The 23,967-nt window shown below is 37.5% G+C and overlaps 2 protein-coding genes and 1 pseudogene across 2 annotated transcripts; 2 read left to right on the top strand and 1 right to left on the bottom strand.

Moving 5' to 3' along the window:
• The first annotated feature begins 1,642 nt into the window (after positions 1-1,642).
• Positions 1,643-5,780, top strand: LOC123380249 (annotated as a pseudogene).
• A 9,055-nt stretch (positions 5,781-14,835) lies between these two features.
• On the top strand, positions 14,836-15,768 carry LOC123380605 (olfactory receptor 4C46). The gene has a single exon (XM_045039295.1). The coding sequence runs from the start codon at positions 14,839-14,841 to the stop codon at positions 15,766-15,768; it is 930 nt and encodes a 309-aa protein (XP_044895230.1). The 5' UTR covers positions 14,836-14,838.
• Positions 15,769-21,419: 5,651 nt separating this feature from the next.
• Positions 21,420-22,860, bottom strand: LOC123380603 (olfactory receptor 4C12). The gene has a single exon (XM_045039291.1). It carries the CDS (start codon positions 22,691-22,693, stop codon positions 21,764-21,766), a length of 930 nt encoding a protein of 309 aa, XP_044895226.1. The 5' UTR covers positions 22,694-22,860; the 3' UTR covers positions 21,420-21,763.
• Positions 22,861-23,967: the final 1,107 nt, after the last annotated feature.

Genomic DNA, 23,967 nt, shown 5'->3' with positions numbered 1-23,967 from the left:
CCCTATTTTTAATTTTTTGAGGAACCTCCACACTGTTTTCCAGAGTGGCTGCATCAGTTTGCATTCCCACAACAGTGCAAGAGGGTTCCCATTTCTCCACATCCACACCAACATCCATTGTTTCCTGAGTTGTTAATTTTAGCCACCCTGACCAGCGTGAGGTGGTATCTCACTGTGGTTTTGATTTGTATTTCCCTGATGATGAGCAATGTTGAGCATCTTTTCAGGTGTCTGGTGGCCAATTGGATGTCTCCTTTGGAAAACTGTCTATTCCTGTATTCTTCCCGTTTCTTCACTGGATTATTTGTTTTTCAGGTGTTGAGTTTGGTAAGTACTTTATAGATTTTGGATGCTAACCTTTTATCTGATATCTTTAGCAAATATCTTCTCCCATTTCATTGGTTGCCTTTTAATTTCATTGATTGTTTCCTTTGCTGTGCAGAAGCTTTTTATCTTGATGAAGTCCCAATAGCTCATTTTCTCTTTTATTTCCCTTGCCTATAGAGATGTGTCAAGTAAGAAGTTGCTGTGACTGAGGTCAAAGAGGTTGTTGCCTGTTTTCTCCTCTAAGGTTTTGATGGTTTCCTGTTTAACATTTAGGTCTTTCATATATTTTGAGTTTATTTTTGTGCATGGTGTAAGAAAGTGATCCCGTTTCATTCTTCTGCATATTGCTGTCCAGTTCTCCAAGCACCATTTGCTAGACAGACTGTATTTTTTCCATTGGCTATTCTTTCCTGCTTTGTCAAAGATGAGTTGACCATATATTTGTGGATCCAATTCTGGGTTCTCTATTCTATTCCATTGGTCTATGTGTCTGTTTTTGTGCCAGTACCATACTGTCTTGATGATTACAGCTTTGTAGTACAGGCTAAAGTCAGGATTGTGATGCCTCCCACTTTGTTTTTTTTGTTGTTGTTGTTGTTGTTGTTGTTTTGTTTTTGTCAACATTACTTTTCTATTCGGGTCTTTTGTGGTTCCATACAAATTTTAGGATTGTTTGTTCTAGCACTGAGAAGAACGCTGGTGCAATTTTGATTGGGATTGCATAAATTGTGTAGATTGCCTTGGGTAGTATCAACATTTTCACAATATTTTTTCTTCCAATCCATGAGCATAGAATGTTTTCCCATTTTTTTGTGTGTCTTCTTCAATTTCTTTCATAAGTTTTCTGTAGTTCTCAGCATACAGACCTTTCACCTCTTTGGTTAGGTTTATTCCTAGGTATTTCATGGTTCCTGGTGCAGTTGTAAGTGGGATTAATTTCTTGATTTCTCATTCTGTTGCTTAATTATTGGTGTATAGAAATGCAACCAATTCCTGGATATTGATTTTATATCCTGGGACTTTGTGGAATTAATGTATCAGCTCTAGCAGTTTTTTGGTGGAGTCTTTTGGGTTTTCCACATAGAGTATCATGTCATCTGCAAAAAGTGAAAAAGTGTGACTTCTTGTTTGCCAATTTGGATGTCGTTTATTTTATTTTGTTGTCTGATCGCTGAGGCTAGGATTTCCAACACCATGTTAAACAACAGTGGTGACAGTGGACATCCCTGACGTGTTCCTGACCTTAGGAGGAAAGCTCTGTTTTTCTTCCTTCAGGATGATATTAGCTGTGGGCCCTTTATATATGGCTTTTACGATGTCAAGGTAGGTTTCTTCTATCCCAACTTTCTTGAGGGTTTTTATTAAGAAAGGATCCTGTATTTTGTCAAATACTTTTTCTGAATCTATGAATAGGATCTTATGGTTCTTACCCTTTCTTTTATTAATGTGATGTCTCACATTTATTGATTTGCAAATACTGAACCAGCCCTGCAGCCCAGGAATGCATCCCACTTGATCATGGTGAACAATTCTTTTAATATATTGAATTCAATTTGCTAGTATCTTGTTGAGAATTTTTGCATCTATGCTCATCAGGGATATTGGCCTGCAATTCTCCTTCTTAGTGGGGTCTTGTCTGGTTTTGGAGTCAAGGTAATGCTGACTTCACAGAATGAGTCTGGAAGCCTTCCTTCCATTTCTATTTTTGGAACAGCTTGAAAAGAATAATTATTAACTCTGTTTTAAATGTCTGGCAGAATTCCCCTGGGAAGCCATCTGGCCCAGGACTCTTATTTGTTGGGAAATTTTTGATAACAAATTCAACTTCTTCACCGGTTATGGGTCTGTTCAAATTTTTCATTTCTTCCCATTTGAGGTTTGGTAGTGTGTGGGTCTCTAGGAATTTGTCCATTTCTTACATATTGCACAGTTTGTTGGCATATAGTTTTTCATAGTATTCTCTAGTAATTTTTTGTATTTCTGTGGTGTTGGTTATGATCTCTCCTCTTTCATTCATGATTGTATCTGTTCGGGTGCTCTCTTTTATTTTTGAGAAATCTGGCTAGGTGTTTATCAATTTTGTTTATTCTTTCAAACAACCAGCTCTTAGATTCATTGATATGGTTGTTTTTTGTTTGTTTGTTTGTTTGTTTGTTTTAGTTTTTTGTGGGAATTCTATATTGTTTATTTCCGATCTAGTCTTTATTATTTCTCTTCTTCTACTGGTTTTGGGGTTTCCTTGCTGCTCTGCTTCTAGTTCCTTTAGGTGTAAGGTTAGGTTTTTTATTTGGTATTTTTCTTTTTTCTTGAGCTAGGCCTGGATTGCAATGTATTTTCCTCTTATGACTGCCTTTGCTGCATCCCAAAGGTTTTGGACTGCCATGTTTCCATTTTCATTTGTTTCCATATATTTTTTAATTTCTTCTTTAATTACCTGATTGATCCATTCATTCTTTAGTAGGATGTTCTTTAACCTCTGTATTTGGAGTCTTTCCAAATTTTTTCTTGTGGTTTATTTCAAGTTTCATAGCATTGGGATCTGAAAATATGCATGGTATTATCTCAATTCTTTTATATTTGTTGACAGCTGTTTTGTGATTCAGTATGTGATCTATCTTGGAGAATGTTCCATGTGCACTCGAGAAGAATGTGTATTTTGCTGCTTTTCGATGAAAAGCTCTGAATATATCTGTCATATCCATCTGGTCCAGTCTATCATTCAAGGCTATTGTTTCTTTATTGGTGTTCTGCCTAGATGATCTGTCCAATTTTGTAAGTGGAGTATTAAAATCCCCTGCAATTACCACATTCTTATCAATAAGATTGCTTATGTTTGTGATTCATTGATTCATATATTTGGGTTCCATCAAGTTGGGGGCATAAAGATTTACAACTGCTGGCTCTTCTTAAAGGATAGATCCCATAATTATGATATAATACCCTTCTTCATCTCTTGTTATAGCCTTTAGTTTAAAATCTAGTTTGTCTGATATAAGTATGGCTACTCCAGCTTTGTTTTGACTTCCAGTAGCATGATAAATGGTTCTCCATCCCCTCACTTTCAATCTTCAGGTGTCCTCAGGTCTAAAGTGAGTCTCTTATAGACAACATATAGAAGGATCTTGGTTTTTTATCCATTCTGATACCTTATGTCTTTTTATTGGGGTATTTAGCTCATTTACATTCAGAGTGGTTATTGAAATATATGGATTTAGTGTCATTGTGTTATCTGTAGGTTTCATGCTTGTAGTGATGTCTCTGGTCCTTTGTAGTCTTTACATCATTCTACTCACAAAGTCCTCCACTTATGATCTCTTGCAGGGCTGGTTTGGTGGTCATGAACTCCTTCAGTTTTTGTTTGTCTGGAAAAGCCTTTATCTCTCCTTCTATTCTGAATGACAGCTTTGCTGGATAAAGGATTCTTGGCTGCATATTTTTCCTATTCAGCACACTGAATATTTCCTGCCACTCCCTTCTGAAGTGCCAAGTTTCAGTGATCAGGTCTGCTAGTTTTTGTCGTTTATGTGTTGTAATAGCTTGTTACATGTCCTGCACCTGTGAGCACTACTATATTAAAAAGCAGTCATACACTGTCCAGGGCCTGATGCTTCAGGAGGTGTTTTTGGAGTGCATTGTGTGCTCTCTGTTGTTGTGACTCTGATGTTTTATCTCCCTACTCATAGTGGTGGTTTGGACCTTCCACCAGGTGTGCTTTTATCTTTTCATTGAAGTAACCCTAGAAAAAATTTAAAAGAGGGGGGTAGTGGTAGAAGAAGCCTTATCTCATACAAAGAGAGAAATGACTGGAGTGGGGGGAAAAATGGCCAGGCAGAGATTCAGAGAAACTGTATGGCTTAATCCAGAGAGAGAGAGAGAGAGAGAGAGAGAGAGAGAGAGAGAGGAAATTAAAGAATAAGGAGATACAGAAGAGGTGTTAAAAGAATAGATTAAAAATGCTTGCTTAAAGAAACCAAAAACCAGAGTAGAGGAGGGAAGAAATAAGAAGAAAAGAAAAAAATCTATCTATCTATTTATGTAATATCTATCTATCTATCTATCTATCTATCTATCTATCTATCTAGTAAATATTGACCAAAAATCAAATCAGAAAATGCAAAACCGCCAGACCGTTGTCTGATGGTGCCTTGGAATGGGTGATTGTGCTGGTCTGGTAGTTGTGATGATTGCACAACTCTGTAAATGTACTAAATTTACAATGTATTATAAATATTTGAATGATTAAAGTGGTAGCTTCTATCTTATGTGAGTTTTACCTCAACTAAAAAAGGAAATCACAAAACAAAAAATACTTTGAAACAAATGAAATTTAAAGCACTGCATATCAGAATATCTAAAAGCACTAAAAGTCCTTAGAAGAAGATTTGAACCATAAAAGGTATATATTAGAAAAGAAATAATGTATAAAATCCATTATCAAAGATTTTGACCTGCAGAGGTAGAGAAATAAGAGGAAATTAATAAAATGAAAGATAGGAAATAATAAGGATAAGGACAAAAATCAATGAAACAGAAGATGAAAACCAAAATGAAATAATGAAACAAAAAGCTGGTTCTTTGAAAAACTTGAATAAAATTTACAAAGCCTTAGCTAGAATAATAAGGAGGAGGGGGACAAGAAAGAAGGGAGGGTGAGAAAGGATAAGAAAGAAAAAAAGAGCCAAATCACTCATATCAAGAGTAAAAGATAACACAGCATTACAAATTCTACAGACATTAACAGGATAGTACGAAATATTATGACAAATTAAAGCCAATAAATTTGACAACTTAAAAGCCAATTATTTGGGGAAAAGAATACTCCCCAATTATTTGGAGAAAAGCATTACAAAATCTGACAGAAGAAGAAATAGAAAACCAGAATAGTCCTATATCAGTTTTAAAAATTAAATTTGTGGTTAAAATCCTTCTCAAAAGTAACTCCAGGCCCAATGGCTTCACTTCTCACTAAAAATAAATAATACTGCTTTTCCTCAGCTGCCACTAAGGTTCTCAGTCCTTCCAAAGAAGGTAAGGCCACATTGGGATGAGGCCCTAAGTTCATCCAGCAACTAGCACCAAGCCCAGCAGGGCCTGCCCAGCACTTGCCCACACCATCACTTTGGTTCCCAAGCTCACCTGTATCTTCTCAGCCTTCATCCTGCACCCAGTGAGGCGAATGTTACGGAGGATAAGATCAATGCCATCATTAAAGCAGTCAGTGTAAATATTGAACCATTCTGGCCAGGCTTATTTGTAAAGGCCCTGGCCAATGTCAACATCAGGAGGCTCACCTGCAACACACAGGGGCTGGTGAGCCTGCCCAGCAGGTCCTGCTGCACCAGCAGGAGGTTCTGCTCCCTCTGCCATCACTGCCCCAGCTGAGGAGAAGAAAGTACAAGGAGAGAAGAATCTGAGGAGTGTGATGATGCATGAGCTTTGGTCTTTTTAACTAAACCTCTTTTGTAACACGTTCAATAAGAAACTGACTGACTGACTAAATAAATAAATAAACAAACATCCTATACACACTCTTTCAAAACATAGAGGAGGAAACACTATGCAACTCATTATATGAACCCTGCACTGCGCCTAAATACCAAATGAGATTACAAGAAAAATTTGACAAATATCCTTTTTGAACATAGCAACAGACTTTTAACAAAATACCAGTAAATCAAATCCATCAGTAATTTCTAAAAATAATAATGTACCATAACTATGTGGAGTTTGTCCTAAGAATAAAAGGTTGGTTTAACATTCAAATGTCACTCAATTTGAGTCACTACAGCATAAAGGAGAAGAATCACTTGATCACGTGAAAAGATGCATAAAAAAAATGATAAATTTTGACCCAGATTTAAGATTTTTTTTAGATGTTAGCAAATGCAATAGAAAATTATTTGTTCAACCTGACAAAGAGTATCTATATATAAAATCTATAATGGCCATCATATTAATGATGAATACTCTCTCTCGAAGATTGGGGGCAAGATAGAGATATCCACTCACCATTACTATTATGTATTATAGTCTAGGTCCTAGCCATTGCAACAGGAAAACAAAAAGAAATAAAAGACACAGAGATTAGAAAGGGAGAAGCAAAATTGTAAAAATACATTTTTGTGCAAATGGCATCATTTTGTACACAGAGAAAATGTTAAGGGCACTAACATAAATAATTGACCTAATCAGTGAATTTAGCCAAGTCACAGTTATACATGTCTATATTTTAAAAATCAGCTATATTTCAGCAATAGCATTAAACAATTAGAAATTGAAATTAGAAACAAAATATTATGTCTAATACTATTTTTAAAAATGAAATATTGGAGGGGCGCCTGGGTGGCTCAGTCGGTTAAGCGGCCAACTTTGGCTCAGGTCATGATCTCGCAGTCCGTGAGTTCGAGCCCCGCGTTGGGCTCTGTGCTGACAGCTCAGAGCCTGGAGCCTGTTTCAGATTCTGTGTCTCCCTCTCTCTGACCCTCCCCTGTTCATGCTCTGTCTCTCTCTGTCTCAAAAATAAATAAACGTTAAAAAAAATTTTTAAAAAATGAAATATTGGAATTACACTTTAAGAATATATTCAACATCTGTGCATGAAAAGTAGAAAACACTGCTGAGAAAATTAAATACATAAACTGAGAGATGTATCATATTGATGGAATAGAAAACTCAATATTTTTACCATATAATTTCTAAATTTTCAGTGCAATTTCTTTTTTTCTTTTTTTTTAATTTAAATTTTAGTTAACGTATAGTGCAATATTGGTTTCAGGAGTAGAATTCAGAGATTCATCACTTACATACAACACCCAGTGCTCATTCCAAGTGCCTTCCTTAGTACCCATCACCCATCTAGCCCATCTCCCATGCACCTCCATTAGTCCATAATTTGTATTCTATCTTTAAGAGTCTCTTGTGGTTTGTTTCCCTCTCTTCTCTTTTCTTTCCTCCCCTTCCCGTATGCTTATCTATTTTTTCTCAAATTCTACATATGAGTGAAATCATATGGCATTTGTCTTTCTCTGATTAACTTATTTCACTGAGCATAATACATTTGAGCTCCTTCCATGTCATTGCAAAATGCAATTTCAACCAAAACCCAACAGGATTATTGGAGAAACTGATAAACCTGTTCTGAAATTTAAACAGAAATGTAGAAATTTGACAATGCCTAGAATAGCAAATCACTCTCAAAAAAAGAACACACTTGGGGCACTTACTCTACAACTAATTTCAAGACTTACACTTAAACTCTTATAATCAACATTGTGTCCTTACAGGCATTGGGACAAGCATATAGATATGTCCAGAAACATAATAGAATGTTAAGAAATAAACTAAATGTATTAATTTTTTACAAAGATATCAAGGTAATTTAATGGTTAAAGAATAGACTTTTATGGAAAATTTCTTGATCTTGTGGCATTTATCTGAAAACAGATTAAGAATGTTTTTGGTTTTTTTCTATTCAAAATGCAAACATCTATTAAGCACTATGCCAGCCTTTGAAGAATAAGAGCTAAATATACGAAATATACAAATAACTACAGGAAATTATCTCTGCCCTAAAGATTTTATATTTTTGTTGTTGCTTCAAGTTTTTATCTAAATTCTAGTTGGTTGATATATAGTGTAATATTAGTTTCATGAGTTGAATTTAGAGATTTGTCATTTACATATAACACCCAGTGTTCATCACAAGTGCCTCCTTAATACCCATCACTCATTTAGCCCACCCCCCTGCCCACCTCTCCTCCAGCAGCCCTCAGTTTGTCCTCTATAGTTAAGAGTCTATTTTATGGTTTGCCTATCTCTCTGCTTTTTTTTCCATGTTCATCTGCTTTGTTTCTTAAATCCCATGCATGAGTGAAATCATATGGCATATGTCTTTCTCTGACTGACTTATTTCACTTAGCATAATATGCTCTAGGAAATACAAATCAAAACTACAATGAGATGCCACCTCACACCAGTTAGAATGGCTAAAATGAACAACATAGCAAACAGATGTTGGCAAGGTTGCGGAGAAAGGAGAACTCTGCTACACTATTAGTGGGAAGGCAAACTAGTGTGGTCACTCGGAGAAACAGCATGGAGGTTCCTCAAAAAATTAAAAACAGAATTACCCTACAATCCAGCAACTGCATTACTAGGTATTTACCCAAAAGATACAAAATTACTGATTTGAAGGGACATATGCCCCCTGGTGTTTATAGCAACATTATCAACAATAGCCAAATTATGGCAAGAGCCCAAATGTCCATCGACTGATGAATGGATAAAGAAGATGTGGTGTGTGTGTGTGTGTGTGTGTGTGTGTGTGTGTGTGTTGTGTGTAATGGAATATTACTAGAACCTAGCCATAAAAAGAATGAAATCTTCCCATTTTCATTGACATGGATAAAGAATAGACTTTTAAATAAACTATGCTTGGGGCACCTGGATGGCTCAGTCTCTTAAGCATCCGACTTCAGCTCAGGTCATGATCTCACAGTTCATGAATTTGAGCCCCACGTCCGGCTCTGTGCTGACAGCTTGGAGCCTGAAGTCTGCTTCAGACCCTGTGTCTCCCCCTCTCTCTGCCCCTCCCCCACTTGCACTCTGTCTCTCTTTCTCTCAAAAATAAATAAACATATTTACATACATGCAAACATACATACATGCATACATACATAAAGCTGTATCAATTGGATGTCTATATAAAAAAATAAACACTAACCACTACCTCACACTATACACAAAAAATAACTCAAAATGAGTCAGAAACCTACATGTCAAAGATAAACCTAAAAATAATAATGTATACTTAAAAATTGGGGTTGACTTTTATCAGATGTGACCCAATAGCATGAAACAAGAAAAAATGAAAAATTTGACTTCATCAAAATTTTAAATCTTCTCATCAGATGTTGCCATTTACTTATTTTTTAGTAATCTCTCTGCCCAACATGGGGCTCGAACTCATGACCCTGAGATCAAGAATGCCATTCTCTGAGGCACCTAAGTGGCTCAGTCAGTTAAGCATCCAACTCTTGATTTTGGCTCAGGTCATGATCTCACAGTTCCTGAGATTGAGCTCCACGCTGAATGTGGAGCCTGCTTGGGATTCTCTCTCTGCCTCTGGTTCTCTGCCCCTCTTCTGCTTGTGTGCCCTCTCTCTGTCTCAAAATAAATAAATAAAAATTTAAAAAAAGATAGAGAATGGCATGCTCTTCCAACTGAGCCAGCCAGGTACCCCAGATGTTGTCATTTCTAAAAATAAAAGCACAGTGCATGGACCAGTATTCCGTTCTGACCAGCCCTGAAGTTCCAGAAATACCTGGAATCTAGAGCCTTCTAAAATTTCTGGCTACTTTGATATCAGCCTTCTCAGAAAAGCGGAAAAACAGCTTTTGCATAAAAATTCACATAAAACAAAAAAAATCCAAATATGTAATGCCATTTCAAGCAAGAAGAATAGAATTCGAGCCATCACAATTCCTGATTTCCAAAAATACTGCAAAGCTACTATCTCAAAACAGTAAGTGCTGGCAAAAATACAGACATACAGATCAATGGAACAGAATAGAGAGCTCAGAAATAAACACACTCATATACATTCAGCTGAACTTTGGCAAGAGTTCCAAATGCGGAAATGAGATTCTCTTCAATAAGTGCTTTGGGAATTCTGGATAACCACACACAGAAGGAAGAAATTAGACCCTTATCTCACATCACATACAGAAATCAATTCAAAAGGACTTAAACATAAGATCTGAAACCGTACAACTCTTCAAAGCAAACAGGGGAAAAGCTTGTTGACATTATTTTAGGCAATGATTTTTGTTAGGTATGATACCAAAAGCAAAAACAGACAAGTGGGATTTCATCAAACTAAGAAACCTCTGCACAGCAAAGGAAACAATCAAGCAGGAAAGATAACCAACAAATGTGAGAAAGTCACACATTATTTGCAAATCATATATGTGGTAAGCAGTTAGTATCCAAAATAGAGAAGGAACTCAATAACAAAACACAAACAACCTGATTTCAAAATGGGCAAAGGATCTGAATAGACATTTCTCAAAAGAAGATCTACAAATAACCAACAGGTATGTGAAAAAGTCTTCAACGTCACTAATCATCAGAAAAATAAACACCAAAAATATCACCTTACATTTGTAAGAATGGTACTTATCAAAAAGATAAGATAACAAGTGTGGAAAAGGAAACCCTTGTGCACTGCTATTGGGAATGTAACTTGGCACAGCCACTACGGAAAACTATGAAGATTCCTCAAAAACATTGAAAAAGTACTGTTTGTTTTTTTTTTTTTTATTCAGCAATCCCATTTCTGGGTATGGAACCAAAGGAATTGAAATCAGTATCTTAAAGAGGTATCTGCACTGATGTATTTTGAAGCATTTTTCATGATGGCCAAGAGATGGAAATAACCTATATGTCCTTTGATAGAGGAATGGATAAAGAATATGTGATACACACACACATAATGGATTATATAGTCTAAATATAAGGAAACTTGCCTCTTGACAACATTGATGAACCTGAAGAGCATTATGCTAACCGAAATAAGCCAGAGAGAGAAAGAGAAATACTACATGACCTTACTTATACTAGGAATAGTCAAACTTACAGAAGCAGAGAGTAGAATGTGGGTTGCCAGAGGCTGGAAGAGTAAGAAATAGAGAGGTATTGATCAGAGGGAGCAAAGTTTCAGTCATGCAAGATGGATAATTGTACAGCAATGTGATTGTAGTTAACAATACTGTAGTATTGTATATTTGAAATTTCCTAAGAGAGTAGATCTTAAGTGTTCACTCCACACACACACATACATAAAAGTAGTAACAGTGAGTGATGAAAATGGTAAATAGCTTGGTTGTGGTGATTATTTCACAATTTTGTCAACATATCAAGTTATACATCTTTTTTTACATTTATTTATTTTTTGAGAGAGAGAGAGAGAGAGAGAGAGAGAGAGGCAGAGAGAGAGGGAAAGAGAGAATCCCAAACAGGCTCCACGCTGTCAGTGCACAGCCCAATGTGGGGCTCGAACCCTTGAACCATGAGATCATGACTTGAGCCAAAATCAAGAGTCAGGTGCTTAACCGACTGAGCCTCCAAGGTGCCCCTCAAATTATAAATCTAAATACACACAATCTTATTAGTTCATGACACTTTCATAGATCAAAGAAAAACAGCTTTTAGAGCCAAGAACTTTAAAATGACTTTATGCCCTCACTGCTCTAGCTCTCAAACAATCAGTAGTGGTTTTCCAATAAAGGTGTAATATTGATAAGAAAATAGAAACTATGTGACATGAGCCTACAGGGAACCTACATCACAGCTCCACTGGAATTATGGCACCTTACTATTTATATGGCATTCTGCTTTCGTAACAACCCAGGATACAGACGAGGAGGAGACGCACAGGCTTAGGTTTACAATTTCCCACTTAAGAATGCAATTGCCCACTTAAGAATGAGTGTTTCTTAACATGTCTCCTTAGAATACCTGTTTCTCAGACAAAGCCTTTCCATCAAAGAGGATAATTAATTCCTGGGAGACGAAGTAGGAGCCACCAGACAACGTCCCTGAACCTTGCTGGAAACCTCTTTAAATACCCATACAGGGCAAGGTGAAAATGTTTTTTTGTTGTCATTCACCTCCCAGACAAGATTCATCATGGACGGAGTGTACCATTTCACTGTGTTTTCTCCACAGTGTCTGTCTCTTGCCCTGCAGAACCAGAGCCATAGATAGATTATTTCTCCATAGTGGTTCAAGTGAGTCCGTTCTAAATTCAAAACCAGAAAGCACATTGCAAACAGATTTTCTATAAAAAAGTTTTGAGGCTTTAGGCTAGATGGAAAGATTTAGAACCATATGAACACTTTCTTTTATTTTAGTAGGCTCGCTGAGGTATAAATGATATATCCCCAAAAATGGTATACGTTCAATGTATATAATTTCTTAATAACTGTTGAGTTGATAGTGAATTGTCTGAATAGGCTCTTCCAAAGTATCCAAAGACATATTTTTTCATATTGAAAGTTACTTATTACAAGAAGAGGTCAGTTGGAAGACGGGACTGTTCCTGAATACCCCCAAATATCATTAACATCATCTAAGACAGATAAGGTAAGTTTTCTAATAGTGCTGATGCTTTATTAAAGGTTGCTCCTTTCCGCATATACTACTCATTATTTTTCAACCCTTTTAAGACATAGTAATAGAATAATTTATCCTTATCTCAATGCTTCAAAAGATAATTCATGAATATCATTTGCTAAATTTACAGTTAAAAAATTTTTGGTACAGGGAGGGGACAAAACATAAGAGACTCTTAAATATGGAGAACAAACAGAAGGTTACTGGAGGGGTTGTGGGAAGGGGGATGGCTAAATGGGTAAAGGGCATTAAGGAATCTACTCCTGAAATCACTGTTGCACTATATGGTAACTAATTTGGATGTGAATTAAAAGAAATAAAATTTAAAAAAATCAAAAAAAAAATTTTAGGTTCAGAGAGACTGAGCAAATGGTAGGACCCAGCTCTCTGACACCAGGCACCATGGTTTGGCCATGAGATACCTGCTCATAATGAAGAAAAATCATGAGAACGAAAACAAAATTTTACTATATTTCAAACACACAAATATGAAAAATAAATGATATAGATCAGCTGTTTCATCTAAGCACAGGCATGGAGAACAGTTGCTGGGATCAACTGCTATGCGTGACGTGAGTCTCTGTTGCTTCTTTGAGAGTGAAATTGGTAATGATCCTTTCTAAATTCGTTATGTAGTTAAATGCTTCTCTGTTTCACCGCCCAAACTGTCAACTCTTCCTATCTCCTAGGGTCATTCACCATCATAAAATTAAATGAAAGTCCTATGTGTGTCCCCAACGGTGTGGTCGGTGTCTCAAATAATTTCCATAGCAACCTGTGAGGTGGACATTATTGTTCTTGCTTTATGGATGAGGAAACAAGGACATAAGGTATGAAAGTAATGTACCCCAGATAAAAGAAATTGCAAGTGGAAGAACAAGGCTTCTACTCTGGTCTTTCTGATTTTCAAACCAATACAATTAACCACTGCAATAATTATTTTTGATATTTTGCAACAGAGTCTGGGGGCCCATTTTTTTGGAAGGGGACCCAGTAAGAAACACTTAGGGTTAGCGGAGAGGCCCCTATAAAAGGGCTGTTCAGTGAAAGCAGTACCACATTTTTCTTAACATTTGCGAGTTCCAATGTCACTGTGTGTGCTGTGTCTGTGCCTGCTGATGAAACTGCTCCACATAAGCTTTCCCCAAAGTTGCCTTGAGGTAATTATAAGTATCATGGTCATATCAAAAAGAGATTACTAGTTCGACATTGTTTATTATAAAGTAACAATAGAGGGCATGGATTAAAAATTGGGAGGGAAAACAATTAACAGGTATAACCCGACCTAATCTTGGCTCCAGCCCTTAATAGCTACTCAATCCTGGGCAAGATCCTTAACTTCTCTATGATTCTATTCCCTAACATATAAAATAGGGATAAAAATTATAGTAGCATCCCTCTTGTAGGTTTGCAGTGAGGATTAAAAATGAAATGGTGTCTGCAAAAACACTTAGAGCATACTAAGTGCTCAGTAAGCTTTAGTTAATACTACCATCATTGGGATAATTATTAACATTAGTCTCTGAGATTGTTTCCTCATCTTCAAAGTGAATGGAAAAAATACCAAACACACGGACCATGTAGGCAAAGCATTTACTATAAGCCATGGACAAAGCAATCAATCATTCAAAAGTATATATTATTGGCTACGATAAATTCATTGAACTCAGGAAACATGCATTGTGACTACTTTTAAGTAGCTCTTGTATCCAGTCTTGACATTCCCATAACCAATGCCCTGTTACTCTTTCTTCAACTACTGTGAATAGTCTGCTATTGGGATTCCTGTGTCTTCCTTCCACCTCTTCTCCGAACCTCAGTCCATTTCACCCAAAGCACACAAAGATCTTTATGAGAATAATATCCAAGATCCCCCCTTCACATTCTTCTTCATCCCCCCACTCATATTCTCAATTACCTTCCATGGTTCCCCATTTCCTAGAGATAAAGGGATTCCAAAGCTTGCATTTGTAGACTACATCCATCTACTACCACTGTTTCAGGCTCAGCTACTACAATGTGTACAAGCTACTATTTCGACTTAGACTCTCAGTCATCTGGGATGATTTAAGTGTGCACATGTGGTCTCCTGCCTGTGTGTTTACAAATGTTTCCCAGGTCCACAATCTTAACAAAGAGTTCAGCTGGGAGGCAATCTGAATTAATTCTCAAGAACCCAGAATCTTTATTTCCAACACATACACAACCTCAAAAGAACTCACAACTGAATAGAATCCAATAAGTTTTTATATATTAGAGTGGAAAGTTTAAGAAATTCGAGGTTGCATTAATAAAAATTGTTTTCTTTTCAGGTAATGTGACTGTCAGGTGAAGCGCATGGAGAAGAGGAACAATGTGACAGAGTTTGTTCTACTGGGACTCACAGAGAATCCAAAGATGCAAAAAATTATATTTGTCGTGTTTTTTGTCATCTACACCATCACTGTAGTAGGTAATATGCTCATTGTGGTCACTATCACTGCCAGCCCATTGTTGGGGTCTCCCATGTACTTTTTCCTGGCCTACCTCTCCTTTATTGATGCCTGCTATTCCTCTGTTAATACTCCTAAACTGATCATAGATTCCCTCCATAAAAAGAAGACTACCCTATACAATGGATGCATGACTCAAATATTTGGAGAACATTTCTTTGGAGGTGCTGAAGGCATCCTGCTTACTGTGATGGCCTATGACCGCTATGTGGCCATCTGCAAGCCATTGCACTACATGACCATCATGAATCGGCGGGTGTGTGGCCTGTTAATGGGAGTGGTGTGGGTGGGAGGCTTTCTTCACGCAACTATACAGATACTCTTCATCTTCCAATTACCCTTCTGTGGCCCTAACGTCATAGACCACTTTATGTGTGATCTGAACCCTTTGCTCAATCTTGCCTGCACTGATACCCACACTCTAGGCCTCTTCGTTGCTGCCAACAGTGGATTCATCTGTCTGTTAAACTTCCTCCTCTTGATGGTCTCCTATGTGGTCATTCTGCGCTCCCTAAGGAACCACAGCTTGGAGGCAAGGCGCAAAGCCCTCTCCACCTGTGCCTCCCACATCACGGTGGTCGTCTTATTCTTTGTGCCCTGCATATTTGTGTATATGAGGCCTGCAGCTACTTTATCTATTGATAAAGCAGTGGCAGTGTTCTACACTATTATAACTCCCATGCTAAACCCGCTAATCTATACTTTGAGAAATGCCCAGATGAAAAATGCCATTAGTAAATTGTGCCGCAGGAAAGCTATTTCAGGGGAGAAATAAGTGTGCCTGGAGCTCAACAGTGATTCAATGGAAGCAAAGGTTAAAAGGACATTTTGGATGATCTTGGCAAAGAATACCTAAGGGATGGAGAAATAAATTACCCACTATGAATCATAAAATCCGCATTAAGCATAGCTGAAATGGATGCAAGAAAAGAGAAAAAATGTAACCCAGGACCACTTTGAATATACAGAAAATTCTACCAATTTGGGGTTTAGTTTTACTAGCTTCAACCATATATATGGATTTATAAGCTTTTCTTCCAATAATAAATTAAAGAAATAATAGTATTGTTATTGAGCAATTATCTCTATAACAGTCTAAGGAGGTATAGGCTATTATCACCATTTTACAGGTAAACAAACTAATAGAAAGGGGGAGGTACCAAAATGGATACATTGGAAAGCCAGTAATCAGAATTGACTGACTTCCCAGATCATGTCCTTAACTGCTGTTAACAGGCAATGATAATCAAAAAATCAGATGAATATACTAGTTACCATTTACTGACCAGAGACTGCGCTGGACACAATATAAAAATTAGTTCATTAGCTATAGCAAAAAGCTAATAATTTTTCATTAATAACTGCTTGCATGTCTTGCCTGTAGCATTATATGGCCTGTAGGGCCATAAAAGCATTGGCCATTTAACCTCTGAGGAGTAGGTAATGAAGATTAGACCATGTCTCCAAGTTCCCTTGTAAGCTTCAGAACAATTTTGTACTGCTCATATCACTCATATGCTAATACCCCATCAGAAAGAGTAATGACTCAAAGACCATGTTGATGTTAGACAGAAACTTCTGTTTATTATACAGTCATATTCTGTAAAGCACTTGCCTACTATATAACAATAGTTTCTACAAGATAGCACAGTGTCTCATGCACAGTAAATATTGAATGAATGAACAAATGAATGAATGAGAGTATAAAGGAAGATGAAAAAATTCAAAAATAAAAAGAAAGTAGTACTAGAGGCTAGGGAATTCTTTCCCGCTTTTATCTGATTCAACTCTAAGGAGAATTCTGGCTAAACCTCTTGGGGAAATTTCGATTTGTTTTCACTCCTGCTTCTGCTAAGGATGAGAAAGAAATGGAAACTACAGTTCTCAGCATATGAGCAAATAGTTTACCTTGATATTCTCCTGCTTTCAGTGATATTTTATTATCTTTTGAGTGTGGCCTGCTTATGTTATGTTTCTCTGTTAATCGGTATACTTTTTGGTACCATTTCATCATTAAAAGCTTTTTTTTTAATATGTGGCTCTTTCTATGCAAAAAGCGATCCAGGAAAAACATATTCCCTTCATTCTTTTGTCCTCCCTTCATTAATCATCAAATATTTTTGAGCCCAAGAAATGTATCAGGCAAGTTGATAGCAGCGGCACTTCGGTGGTGAATAAAAGGAGAACAAGGTTCTGCCTCCACAGAGCTTAGTATCCAATGAAAGACTCCCAGGAGGAAGCAGAAAATTACAAGTGTTATAAATGGTAAGACAGTGGAATCACAGGGTGCTATGAAACCACAATGGAGGGACACACAACAAAGACCTTCAGAGTCCAGAGAAGGTTCCTAGTGAAAAGACACAAAACTAGAAACCAGCGGACAGAAAAGACCTAAAATTAGAACCCAATGGATGGGAAAAAGTCAGTCAGTAGAGTGACTAGGCATGGGGTTGGCAGAGTGTCCTAGAAGACAGAATACATAACAAAGGCTAGGACGTGGAAAAGAATACACAGGAAACCTGATCAATTCAATATGGCTAATCAATTCAAAAACATCGGAAGTTCTTGGAAGCCAGCGAGGGGTGCAGTTAGATTTGAGTTTTAGAACGGTAACTCTAGCTAGAGTGTGGGAAATGGGCTGAAGGAGATAAGACTGGCAACGGGAGAGCAGTTAGAGGTAACAGAGATGATTTGGTTATGAAAGGATGGAAGCCTGAACACTGGTGGTGCCAGTGAGGATGAAGATGGCAGACACGACTGTGTCCGTCTCCACTCCCCTGCACTGGGCCTGTGCACCCGTGCCCCTGATGCTGTGTGGTGGGGTTGCTAACAGTTCACAGAGTCATCATTCCAGGACCCACCAGTGGGTCCATTCTATTCCAAAGAATGATAGGAACAAGGGTAAAAAAAAAAAAAAAAAAAAAGGCTGGTTCTTTTGACTCAAGGTAGAACCAGTCCTGTATTACACCATATACCCCAGAGCTCCCATGGCTCCAGCCTGAAGCCAAGCTCCAGTTGGGACCACATTCTTTCTTCCCCTACTATAGTCAGTTTCCCTCAACCCTTCACCATATGAGTCATTTTCATAAAAATCCCCATCTCAGAGTCTGCATCTAGGGAACCCAGACTAACACAGAGAGATAGAAAAGGGTTCAAGACCTATATAGGACTATAAACAAAAGAACTTGATTTAGGATGAAGATTTGAGAGAGAAGTCATGGATGACACCCAGTTTCTAGTGTAGATTACCAGATGGGTGGAACAGAGAAAAGATGAATGTTTTTTAATGTGTTGAATGACGTTTAAGTAACAATGTACAATTAAATACTGTATATGTTTCTGATACCAGAAAGAGGTAGGCCACAGAAATGTAGGAACCATGAGCATACAGATGGCAATTAAAGCCATAAAAATATTAGATATCATCTATGGAGAGTGTTACTTCACCCATGGGTGGTCTTCATGGTCTATCAAATAGCCATTTTGATTCTTAGAAAGAAAACAAACAAACAAACAAAAACAGATTCTAAAATAGAACTCTAATAATGTCAATTGGTATATTAGAAATTCAATAGGATACAAACCTATAAAATAAAAACAGGCTATCAAAGAAATAAAAAATCACACTAGCAACATAATTTTGTTAGCAAAACTAGAAATTGGGAGTTAATGAAAAAAATCTTTAATGTTCTCAAGGGAAAAACTAAAACCACTAATCCTGTATCATGCAATATAGAATTCAAAAGTAAGAATAAAAGAAATACATTCTCAGACATGCCAAGACTCATAAATTTTATCAGTCAAAAATTATATCTCAGCAAAATGAACTCAACACATTCAAAAGATTACACATGATGACCAAGTGGGATTAACCCCTGGGATGCAAGTTTAGTTTAAAATATGCAAATAAATCAATGTGATACACACGTTAAAACCACATGATGATCTCAATAGAGACACAAAATGTATTTATATTCAACATATCTGTCATTATGTTCAACAATCTTTCATGCTAAAAAGTTGATCTCAACAAAATAGATTTAGAAGGAAATTCCCTCAACATATACACAAAAAGGCCATTTACGAAAAGCCCACAGCTAATATGATAATCAATGGGGGAAAACTGACAGCTTTTCCTCCAAGATCCAGTACAAGGCAAGGAAGCCTATGCCACTTCTATTTAACATAGTACTAAAAGTATTAGCAAGAACCATCAGACTAAATAAATAAATAAATAAATAAAGGCATCCAAATTGGAAAGAAAGAAGTAAAATTATCTCTTTGTAAATGACATGGTCATATATAGAGAAAACCCTAAAACTTCCACACACACACACACACACACACACACACAAAAAACATTAAAACTAAAAAGTGAATTCACTAAAGATGCAAGATACACACAAAAATTATTTACATTTCTTTACACTAACAATAAACTATACAAAAAGGAAATGAAGAAAATAATTCCATTTACAATAGCATCAAAAAGAATAAAATACTTAGGAATAAATGTAATTAGTAAGGGAAAAATCTCCATATTGAGAACTATAAGATACTGATTAAAGAAATTGAAAAAGACAGAAGTAAATGGAAAGATATCCCATGTTTATGGATTGGAAAAAGTAATAATAAAATGTTTATTTACCCAAAGTCATCCATAGGTTCAATAAAAATGTCTATCAAAAGTCAAATGGCATTTGTCACAGAAGTAGAAAAAAACAATCCTAAAATATATCTGGAACCACCAAACACCCTAAATAGCCAAAGCAATCCTGAGAAAGAAGACAAAGCTAGAGGCATCACACTTCCACTTCCTGATTTCAACTACTCTGTTTCATATCTCTAGTACTCTAAACAGTATGATACTGGAATAAAAACAGACACCTAGATAAATGGAATAGAATTGAGTGCCCAGAAATAAACCCTTACATATATAGCCAATTAATATTTGGCAAGGGTATCAAGACTATTCATTAAAGGGGCGCCTGGATGGCTCAGTCAGTTAAGCATCTGACTTCGGCTCAGGTCATGATCTCATGGTTCATGGTTTCTAGCTCCACATCATGCTCTGTGCTGATAGCTCAGAGCTTGGAGCCTACTTATCCCTCCCTTTCTCTCTGCCTTTCCCTCTCTCTCTCTGCCCCTCCCCCCATTAATGCTCTGTCTCTGTCTCTGTCTCTCTCAAAAATAAACATTAAATTAAAAAAAAAAAAGACTACTCGTTGGGGAAAGGACAGTCCTTCAAACAGTGGTACTAGGAGGGGTGTCTAGGTGGGTCAGTCGGTTAAACATTGAACTTCAACTCAGGTCATGATCTCACAGCTGGTGGGTTCAAGCCCCACAGCGGGCTTTGTGCTGACAGCATGGAGCCTGCTTTGGCTCTCTGCCCCTTCCCCACTTGTGCTCTCTTTCAAAAATAAATAAACATTTTTTAAAGTTTTTTTTTAACTGGATATTCACATGCCAAAGAATGAAATTGGACCTTTATCTTGTGCCATACACAAAAACCAACTCAAAATGGATTAAAGACTTAAACATAAGACCTGAAACCACAAAACTGCTAGAAGAAAACATGGGGGAAAGCTCATTGGCATTGTTCTGGGTAATGAGTGCTTGGGTATGCTTCTCATCTCACCTTGCTCTGGCAATATAGCTTCCAACAGTGTGTGCTTGGGGGAGGGGGCTGGAGAGACATCTAGTGGTGCTGACACGGCCACCTCCATGGACGGAATCCAAAGGAGTTTCAGTGCAACCTCTGCAGGCAGATTCCAGTGAATCTCATAGGTACCCTGAGATCAGGTTCTCAAGTCAGCTGATCTGCACCACAGTGGGGTGTTTTCCACCGATCTTGGTCCATTTTCACTTTAGAGGGTTGTTTGCTGTTTCCTACTTGCCAGTCCAGACCATAGTCCCTTGTTCGCCTGCCTCAAGCTACCAATTCCCAGTGGGAGGCTCCAGCTTGCCAGTCCCTTTTCTTGCTTTTCATTCTCCAGCTACCATGAACTAGTTCTGGACCAAGGCAACCAAGTGAACTTCACCGTCCAATGGGCAACAAGTAATCATTCTCCAAAAGACTGGAATCCCTGCCTTGGGGAGCGATTCCACCTTCTAAATGTATTCCTTCCACTGATACTCATTTACCAGTACCAGGGCATTCTTTAGTGTACTCACTAGCCCTTTCCAGTTAATGCTCTGATACAATGAATAATTGTACGTAAACTTTCCTGTTCAAATTACTGTGTGATCTGTGTCCTAACTGAGCCCTGAGTGATACAATATGGAAAATACCTAATACACCAGTTTTATAGACATTTCCTAAATAGTATCTCTTTTTGCCGTACAACCAAGACTTAATGAACAAAAAAATTCACAAAAGAATTTATACTGATGCCAAAGTCCAAAGTAAAGGAGTATCATTAAACTTGTTATTTGCAAAAATCAGTAGTAACCAATATCTCCATGTCACATCAGATTATTTTAATCCAATCCAATATTCTAGATTCATATCCTTTAGCTACTACAGATACTTGAGATTTCCAAGTAATAGGTAAATATTTATGGATTAAGAAGCAGTATGTCGTGATGACAAGAGTGTGGGATGGGAGACAGTAAGTCTGGATTCCAGTCCTAGTCTTAGCTCTGCACTTAAGTGGCTCTCTGCAAGTGTTATCCAACTCCTTATTAGAGTTGATGTCTTCAATTATAAATCAAGAGGCTTGAACTAGGTTACCTCTATTACTTCTATAGGTAATGCTCAAAGATTCTCTTTAATCATTATCTGAAGTCACTTTTTTTCTCCAGAGCTTCCTCATAGCATTTTTTACCTCAGCATTTCTGAGGGTATAGATTAAGGGATTTAACATTGGAACCACCATAGTATAAAAGATAGCAACAGCTTTATCAATGGGCAGAGTGGTCGCTGGGCGCAGATACACAAATATACAGGGCACAAAAAATAAGACAACTACTGTGATGTGAGAGACACAGGTGGAAAGGGCTTTGCGCCTCCCTTCCAAGCTATAGCTCTTTAGGGACCATAGAATGACTACGTAGGAGACCACCAAGAGGAGGAAGTTTAAAAGACAGATGAACCCACTGTTGACAGCAACAAAGAGACCAAGGGTGTGAGTGTCCATGCAGACAAGTTTCAATAAAGGGTACAAATCACACATGAAATGATCTATGACATTGGGACCACAGAAGGGCAGCCAGACTGTGAAGAGTATCTGAATGGTCGCATGGAGAAATCCTCCAGTCCAGGCCACTCCCAGCAGAAGAAAGCACAGCCTGTGGCTCATGACAGTCGCATAGTGCAGAGGTCTGCAGATGGCCACATAGCGATCATAGGCCATTACTGTGAGCAGGATGATCTCAGTAGCACCAAAAATGTGTTCTGCATAAACCTGAGCCATACACCCATTAAAGGAGATAATTTTCTTCTCGTGAAGGGAGTCCACAATCAGCTTAGGAGCTGAAGAAGAAGAATAAATTGTGTCTATCAAGGAAAGATGAGTCAGGAAGAAATACATGGGGGAGTTCAGAGTCTGGGTGGTGGTAATGGTAACCACAATGAGCAGGTTGCCTGAGAGTGTTACCATGTATAGAATCAAAAATCCCAGAAACACTATATTCTGCATCTTGGGGTTCTGTGTAAGACCTATTAAAATAAACTCAGTCACATTTCTTTTATTCTCCATCTCTGTGGTGTGGGTGATAAAAACTCCAGGAATAAATGCTTTACCTTTGGGATAAAAAGAAAGAGAAAAGGAACCATAAAATCATAAGAGTCCAAAACTCTGACTTTTAGCAGTACTCTGACAATCTCACAGTGATTCCTTCTCTTTCTTCTCTAGGAATAGGTACTTCAAAACTTCTTTTGGCATGCCTGGATGGCTCAGTGGGTTAAGCATCTGGGTCTTGATTTTGGCTCAGGTCATGATCTCACAGTTCATGAGATTAAGCCCCGTGTTGGGCTCTGCACTGACAGTATGGAGCCTGCTTGAGATTTTTTCTCTCCCTCTCTCTCTCTGCGCCTCTCTCTCTCTCTCTCTCTCTCTCTCTCTCTCTCACACACACACACACACACACACACACACACACGCATGCACACACATACACACACCAAAATAAATAAATAAACAAACTTTTTAAAAAACTGCTCTTAGTGGGCACTCAATTAAACTTCAATATAGTATTTAAATCTAAGTTTTGCTATTATTAATCCTCACTTATTCCTGGACTTCAGATTGCTTTATCCTCTGTATTTTAATGTATTCTTAAACCACAAAGGCAGTGAAGGGTAAGACACATTGTCCCTGTTACACATTGGGCAAGGTTCATAATAAGATATATGGAAAGGATACCTCTTCCATATGATCCCACAAATGCATTCACTAGCCTTAGAGTTCCAAGCCCCAAGATAGTAGTCTCCCTTCTGGAAGCCCAATGCATCAGAGAATCCTTCCAGGGACAAGAACCCTTGAGAAGAAAGTTAAGTGTGCTTCTAATTGCCAACTCTTCTCTAGAGTAGATGGCCTTTGGGAGAACCAAGAACTAATATGTTCTGATAGCTTCCTGAAGGTCTAGGCCAAAAGTTGGGTTTTATGATCAAAATCAGACAGAAAACTCCAAATTTGACTCATTCATTATCACTACTTCCCTTATTATTTGTTTCTTGCAAATCTTGAATTTGAGCATATATTTTAAATGATTCCCTTTTACAACGTTCCTCTGCCCCTTTGTGTTCCATACCACGTGGAAATAAATATACAAACAAAACAACTTGGTCTTTTGTCAGAATTGATGTATTTGATGTCCTTTATTAATTGATGGACTCAAGCACAGGTCAGTTTCTTTCTTTGTCTTAGTCCAAAGACCAATAGTGTACCTATTACCACTCAAACCCTCTAAAATCCATATTTGGGGATACATGAGAAATGGAGAGACGTGTTGATCTAGTAGGATGACCCTG

This window comes from Felis catus, chromosome D1 (assembly GCF_018350175.1).
Source record: "Felis catus isolate Fca126 chromosome D1, F.catus_Fca126_mat1.0, whole genome shotgun sequence".
Taxonomy (NCBI): domain Eukaryota; kingdom Metazoa; phylum Chordata; class Mammalia; order Carnivora; family Felidae; genus Felis; species Felis catus.
Note: the sequence above shows the minus strand (reverse complement) of the source record. Positions and strands in the feature narration are given on the sequence as shown.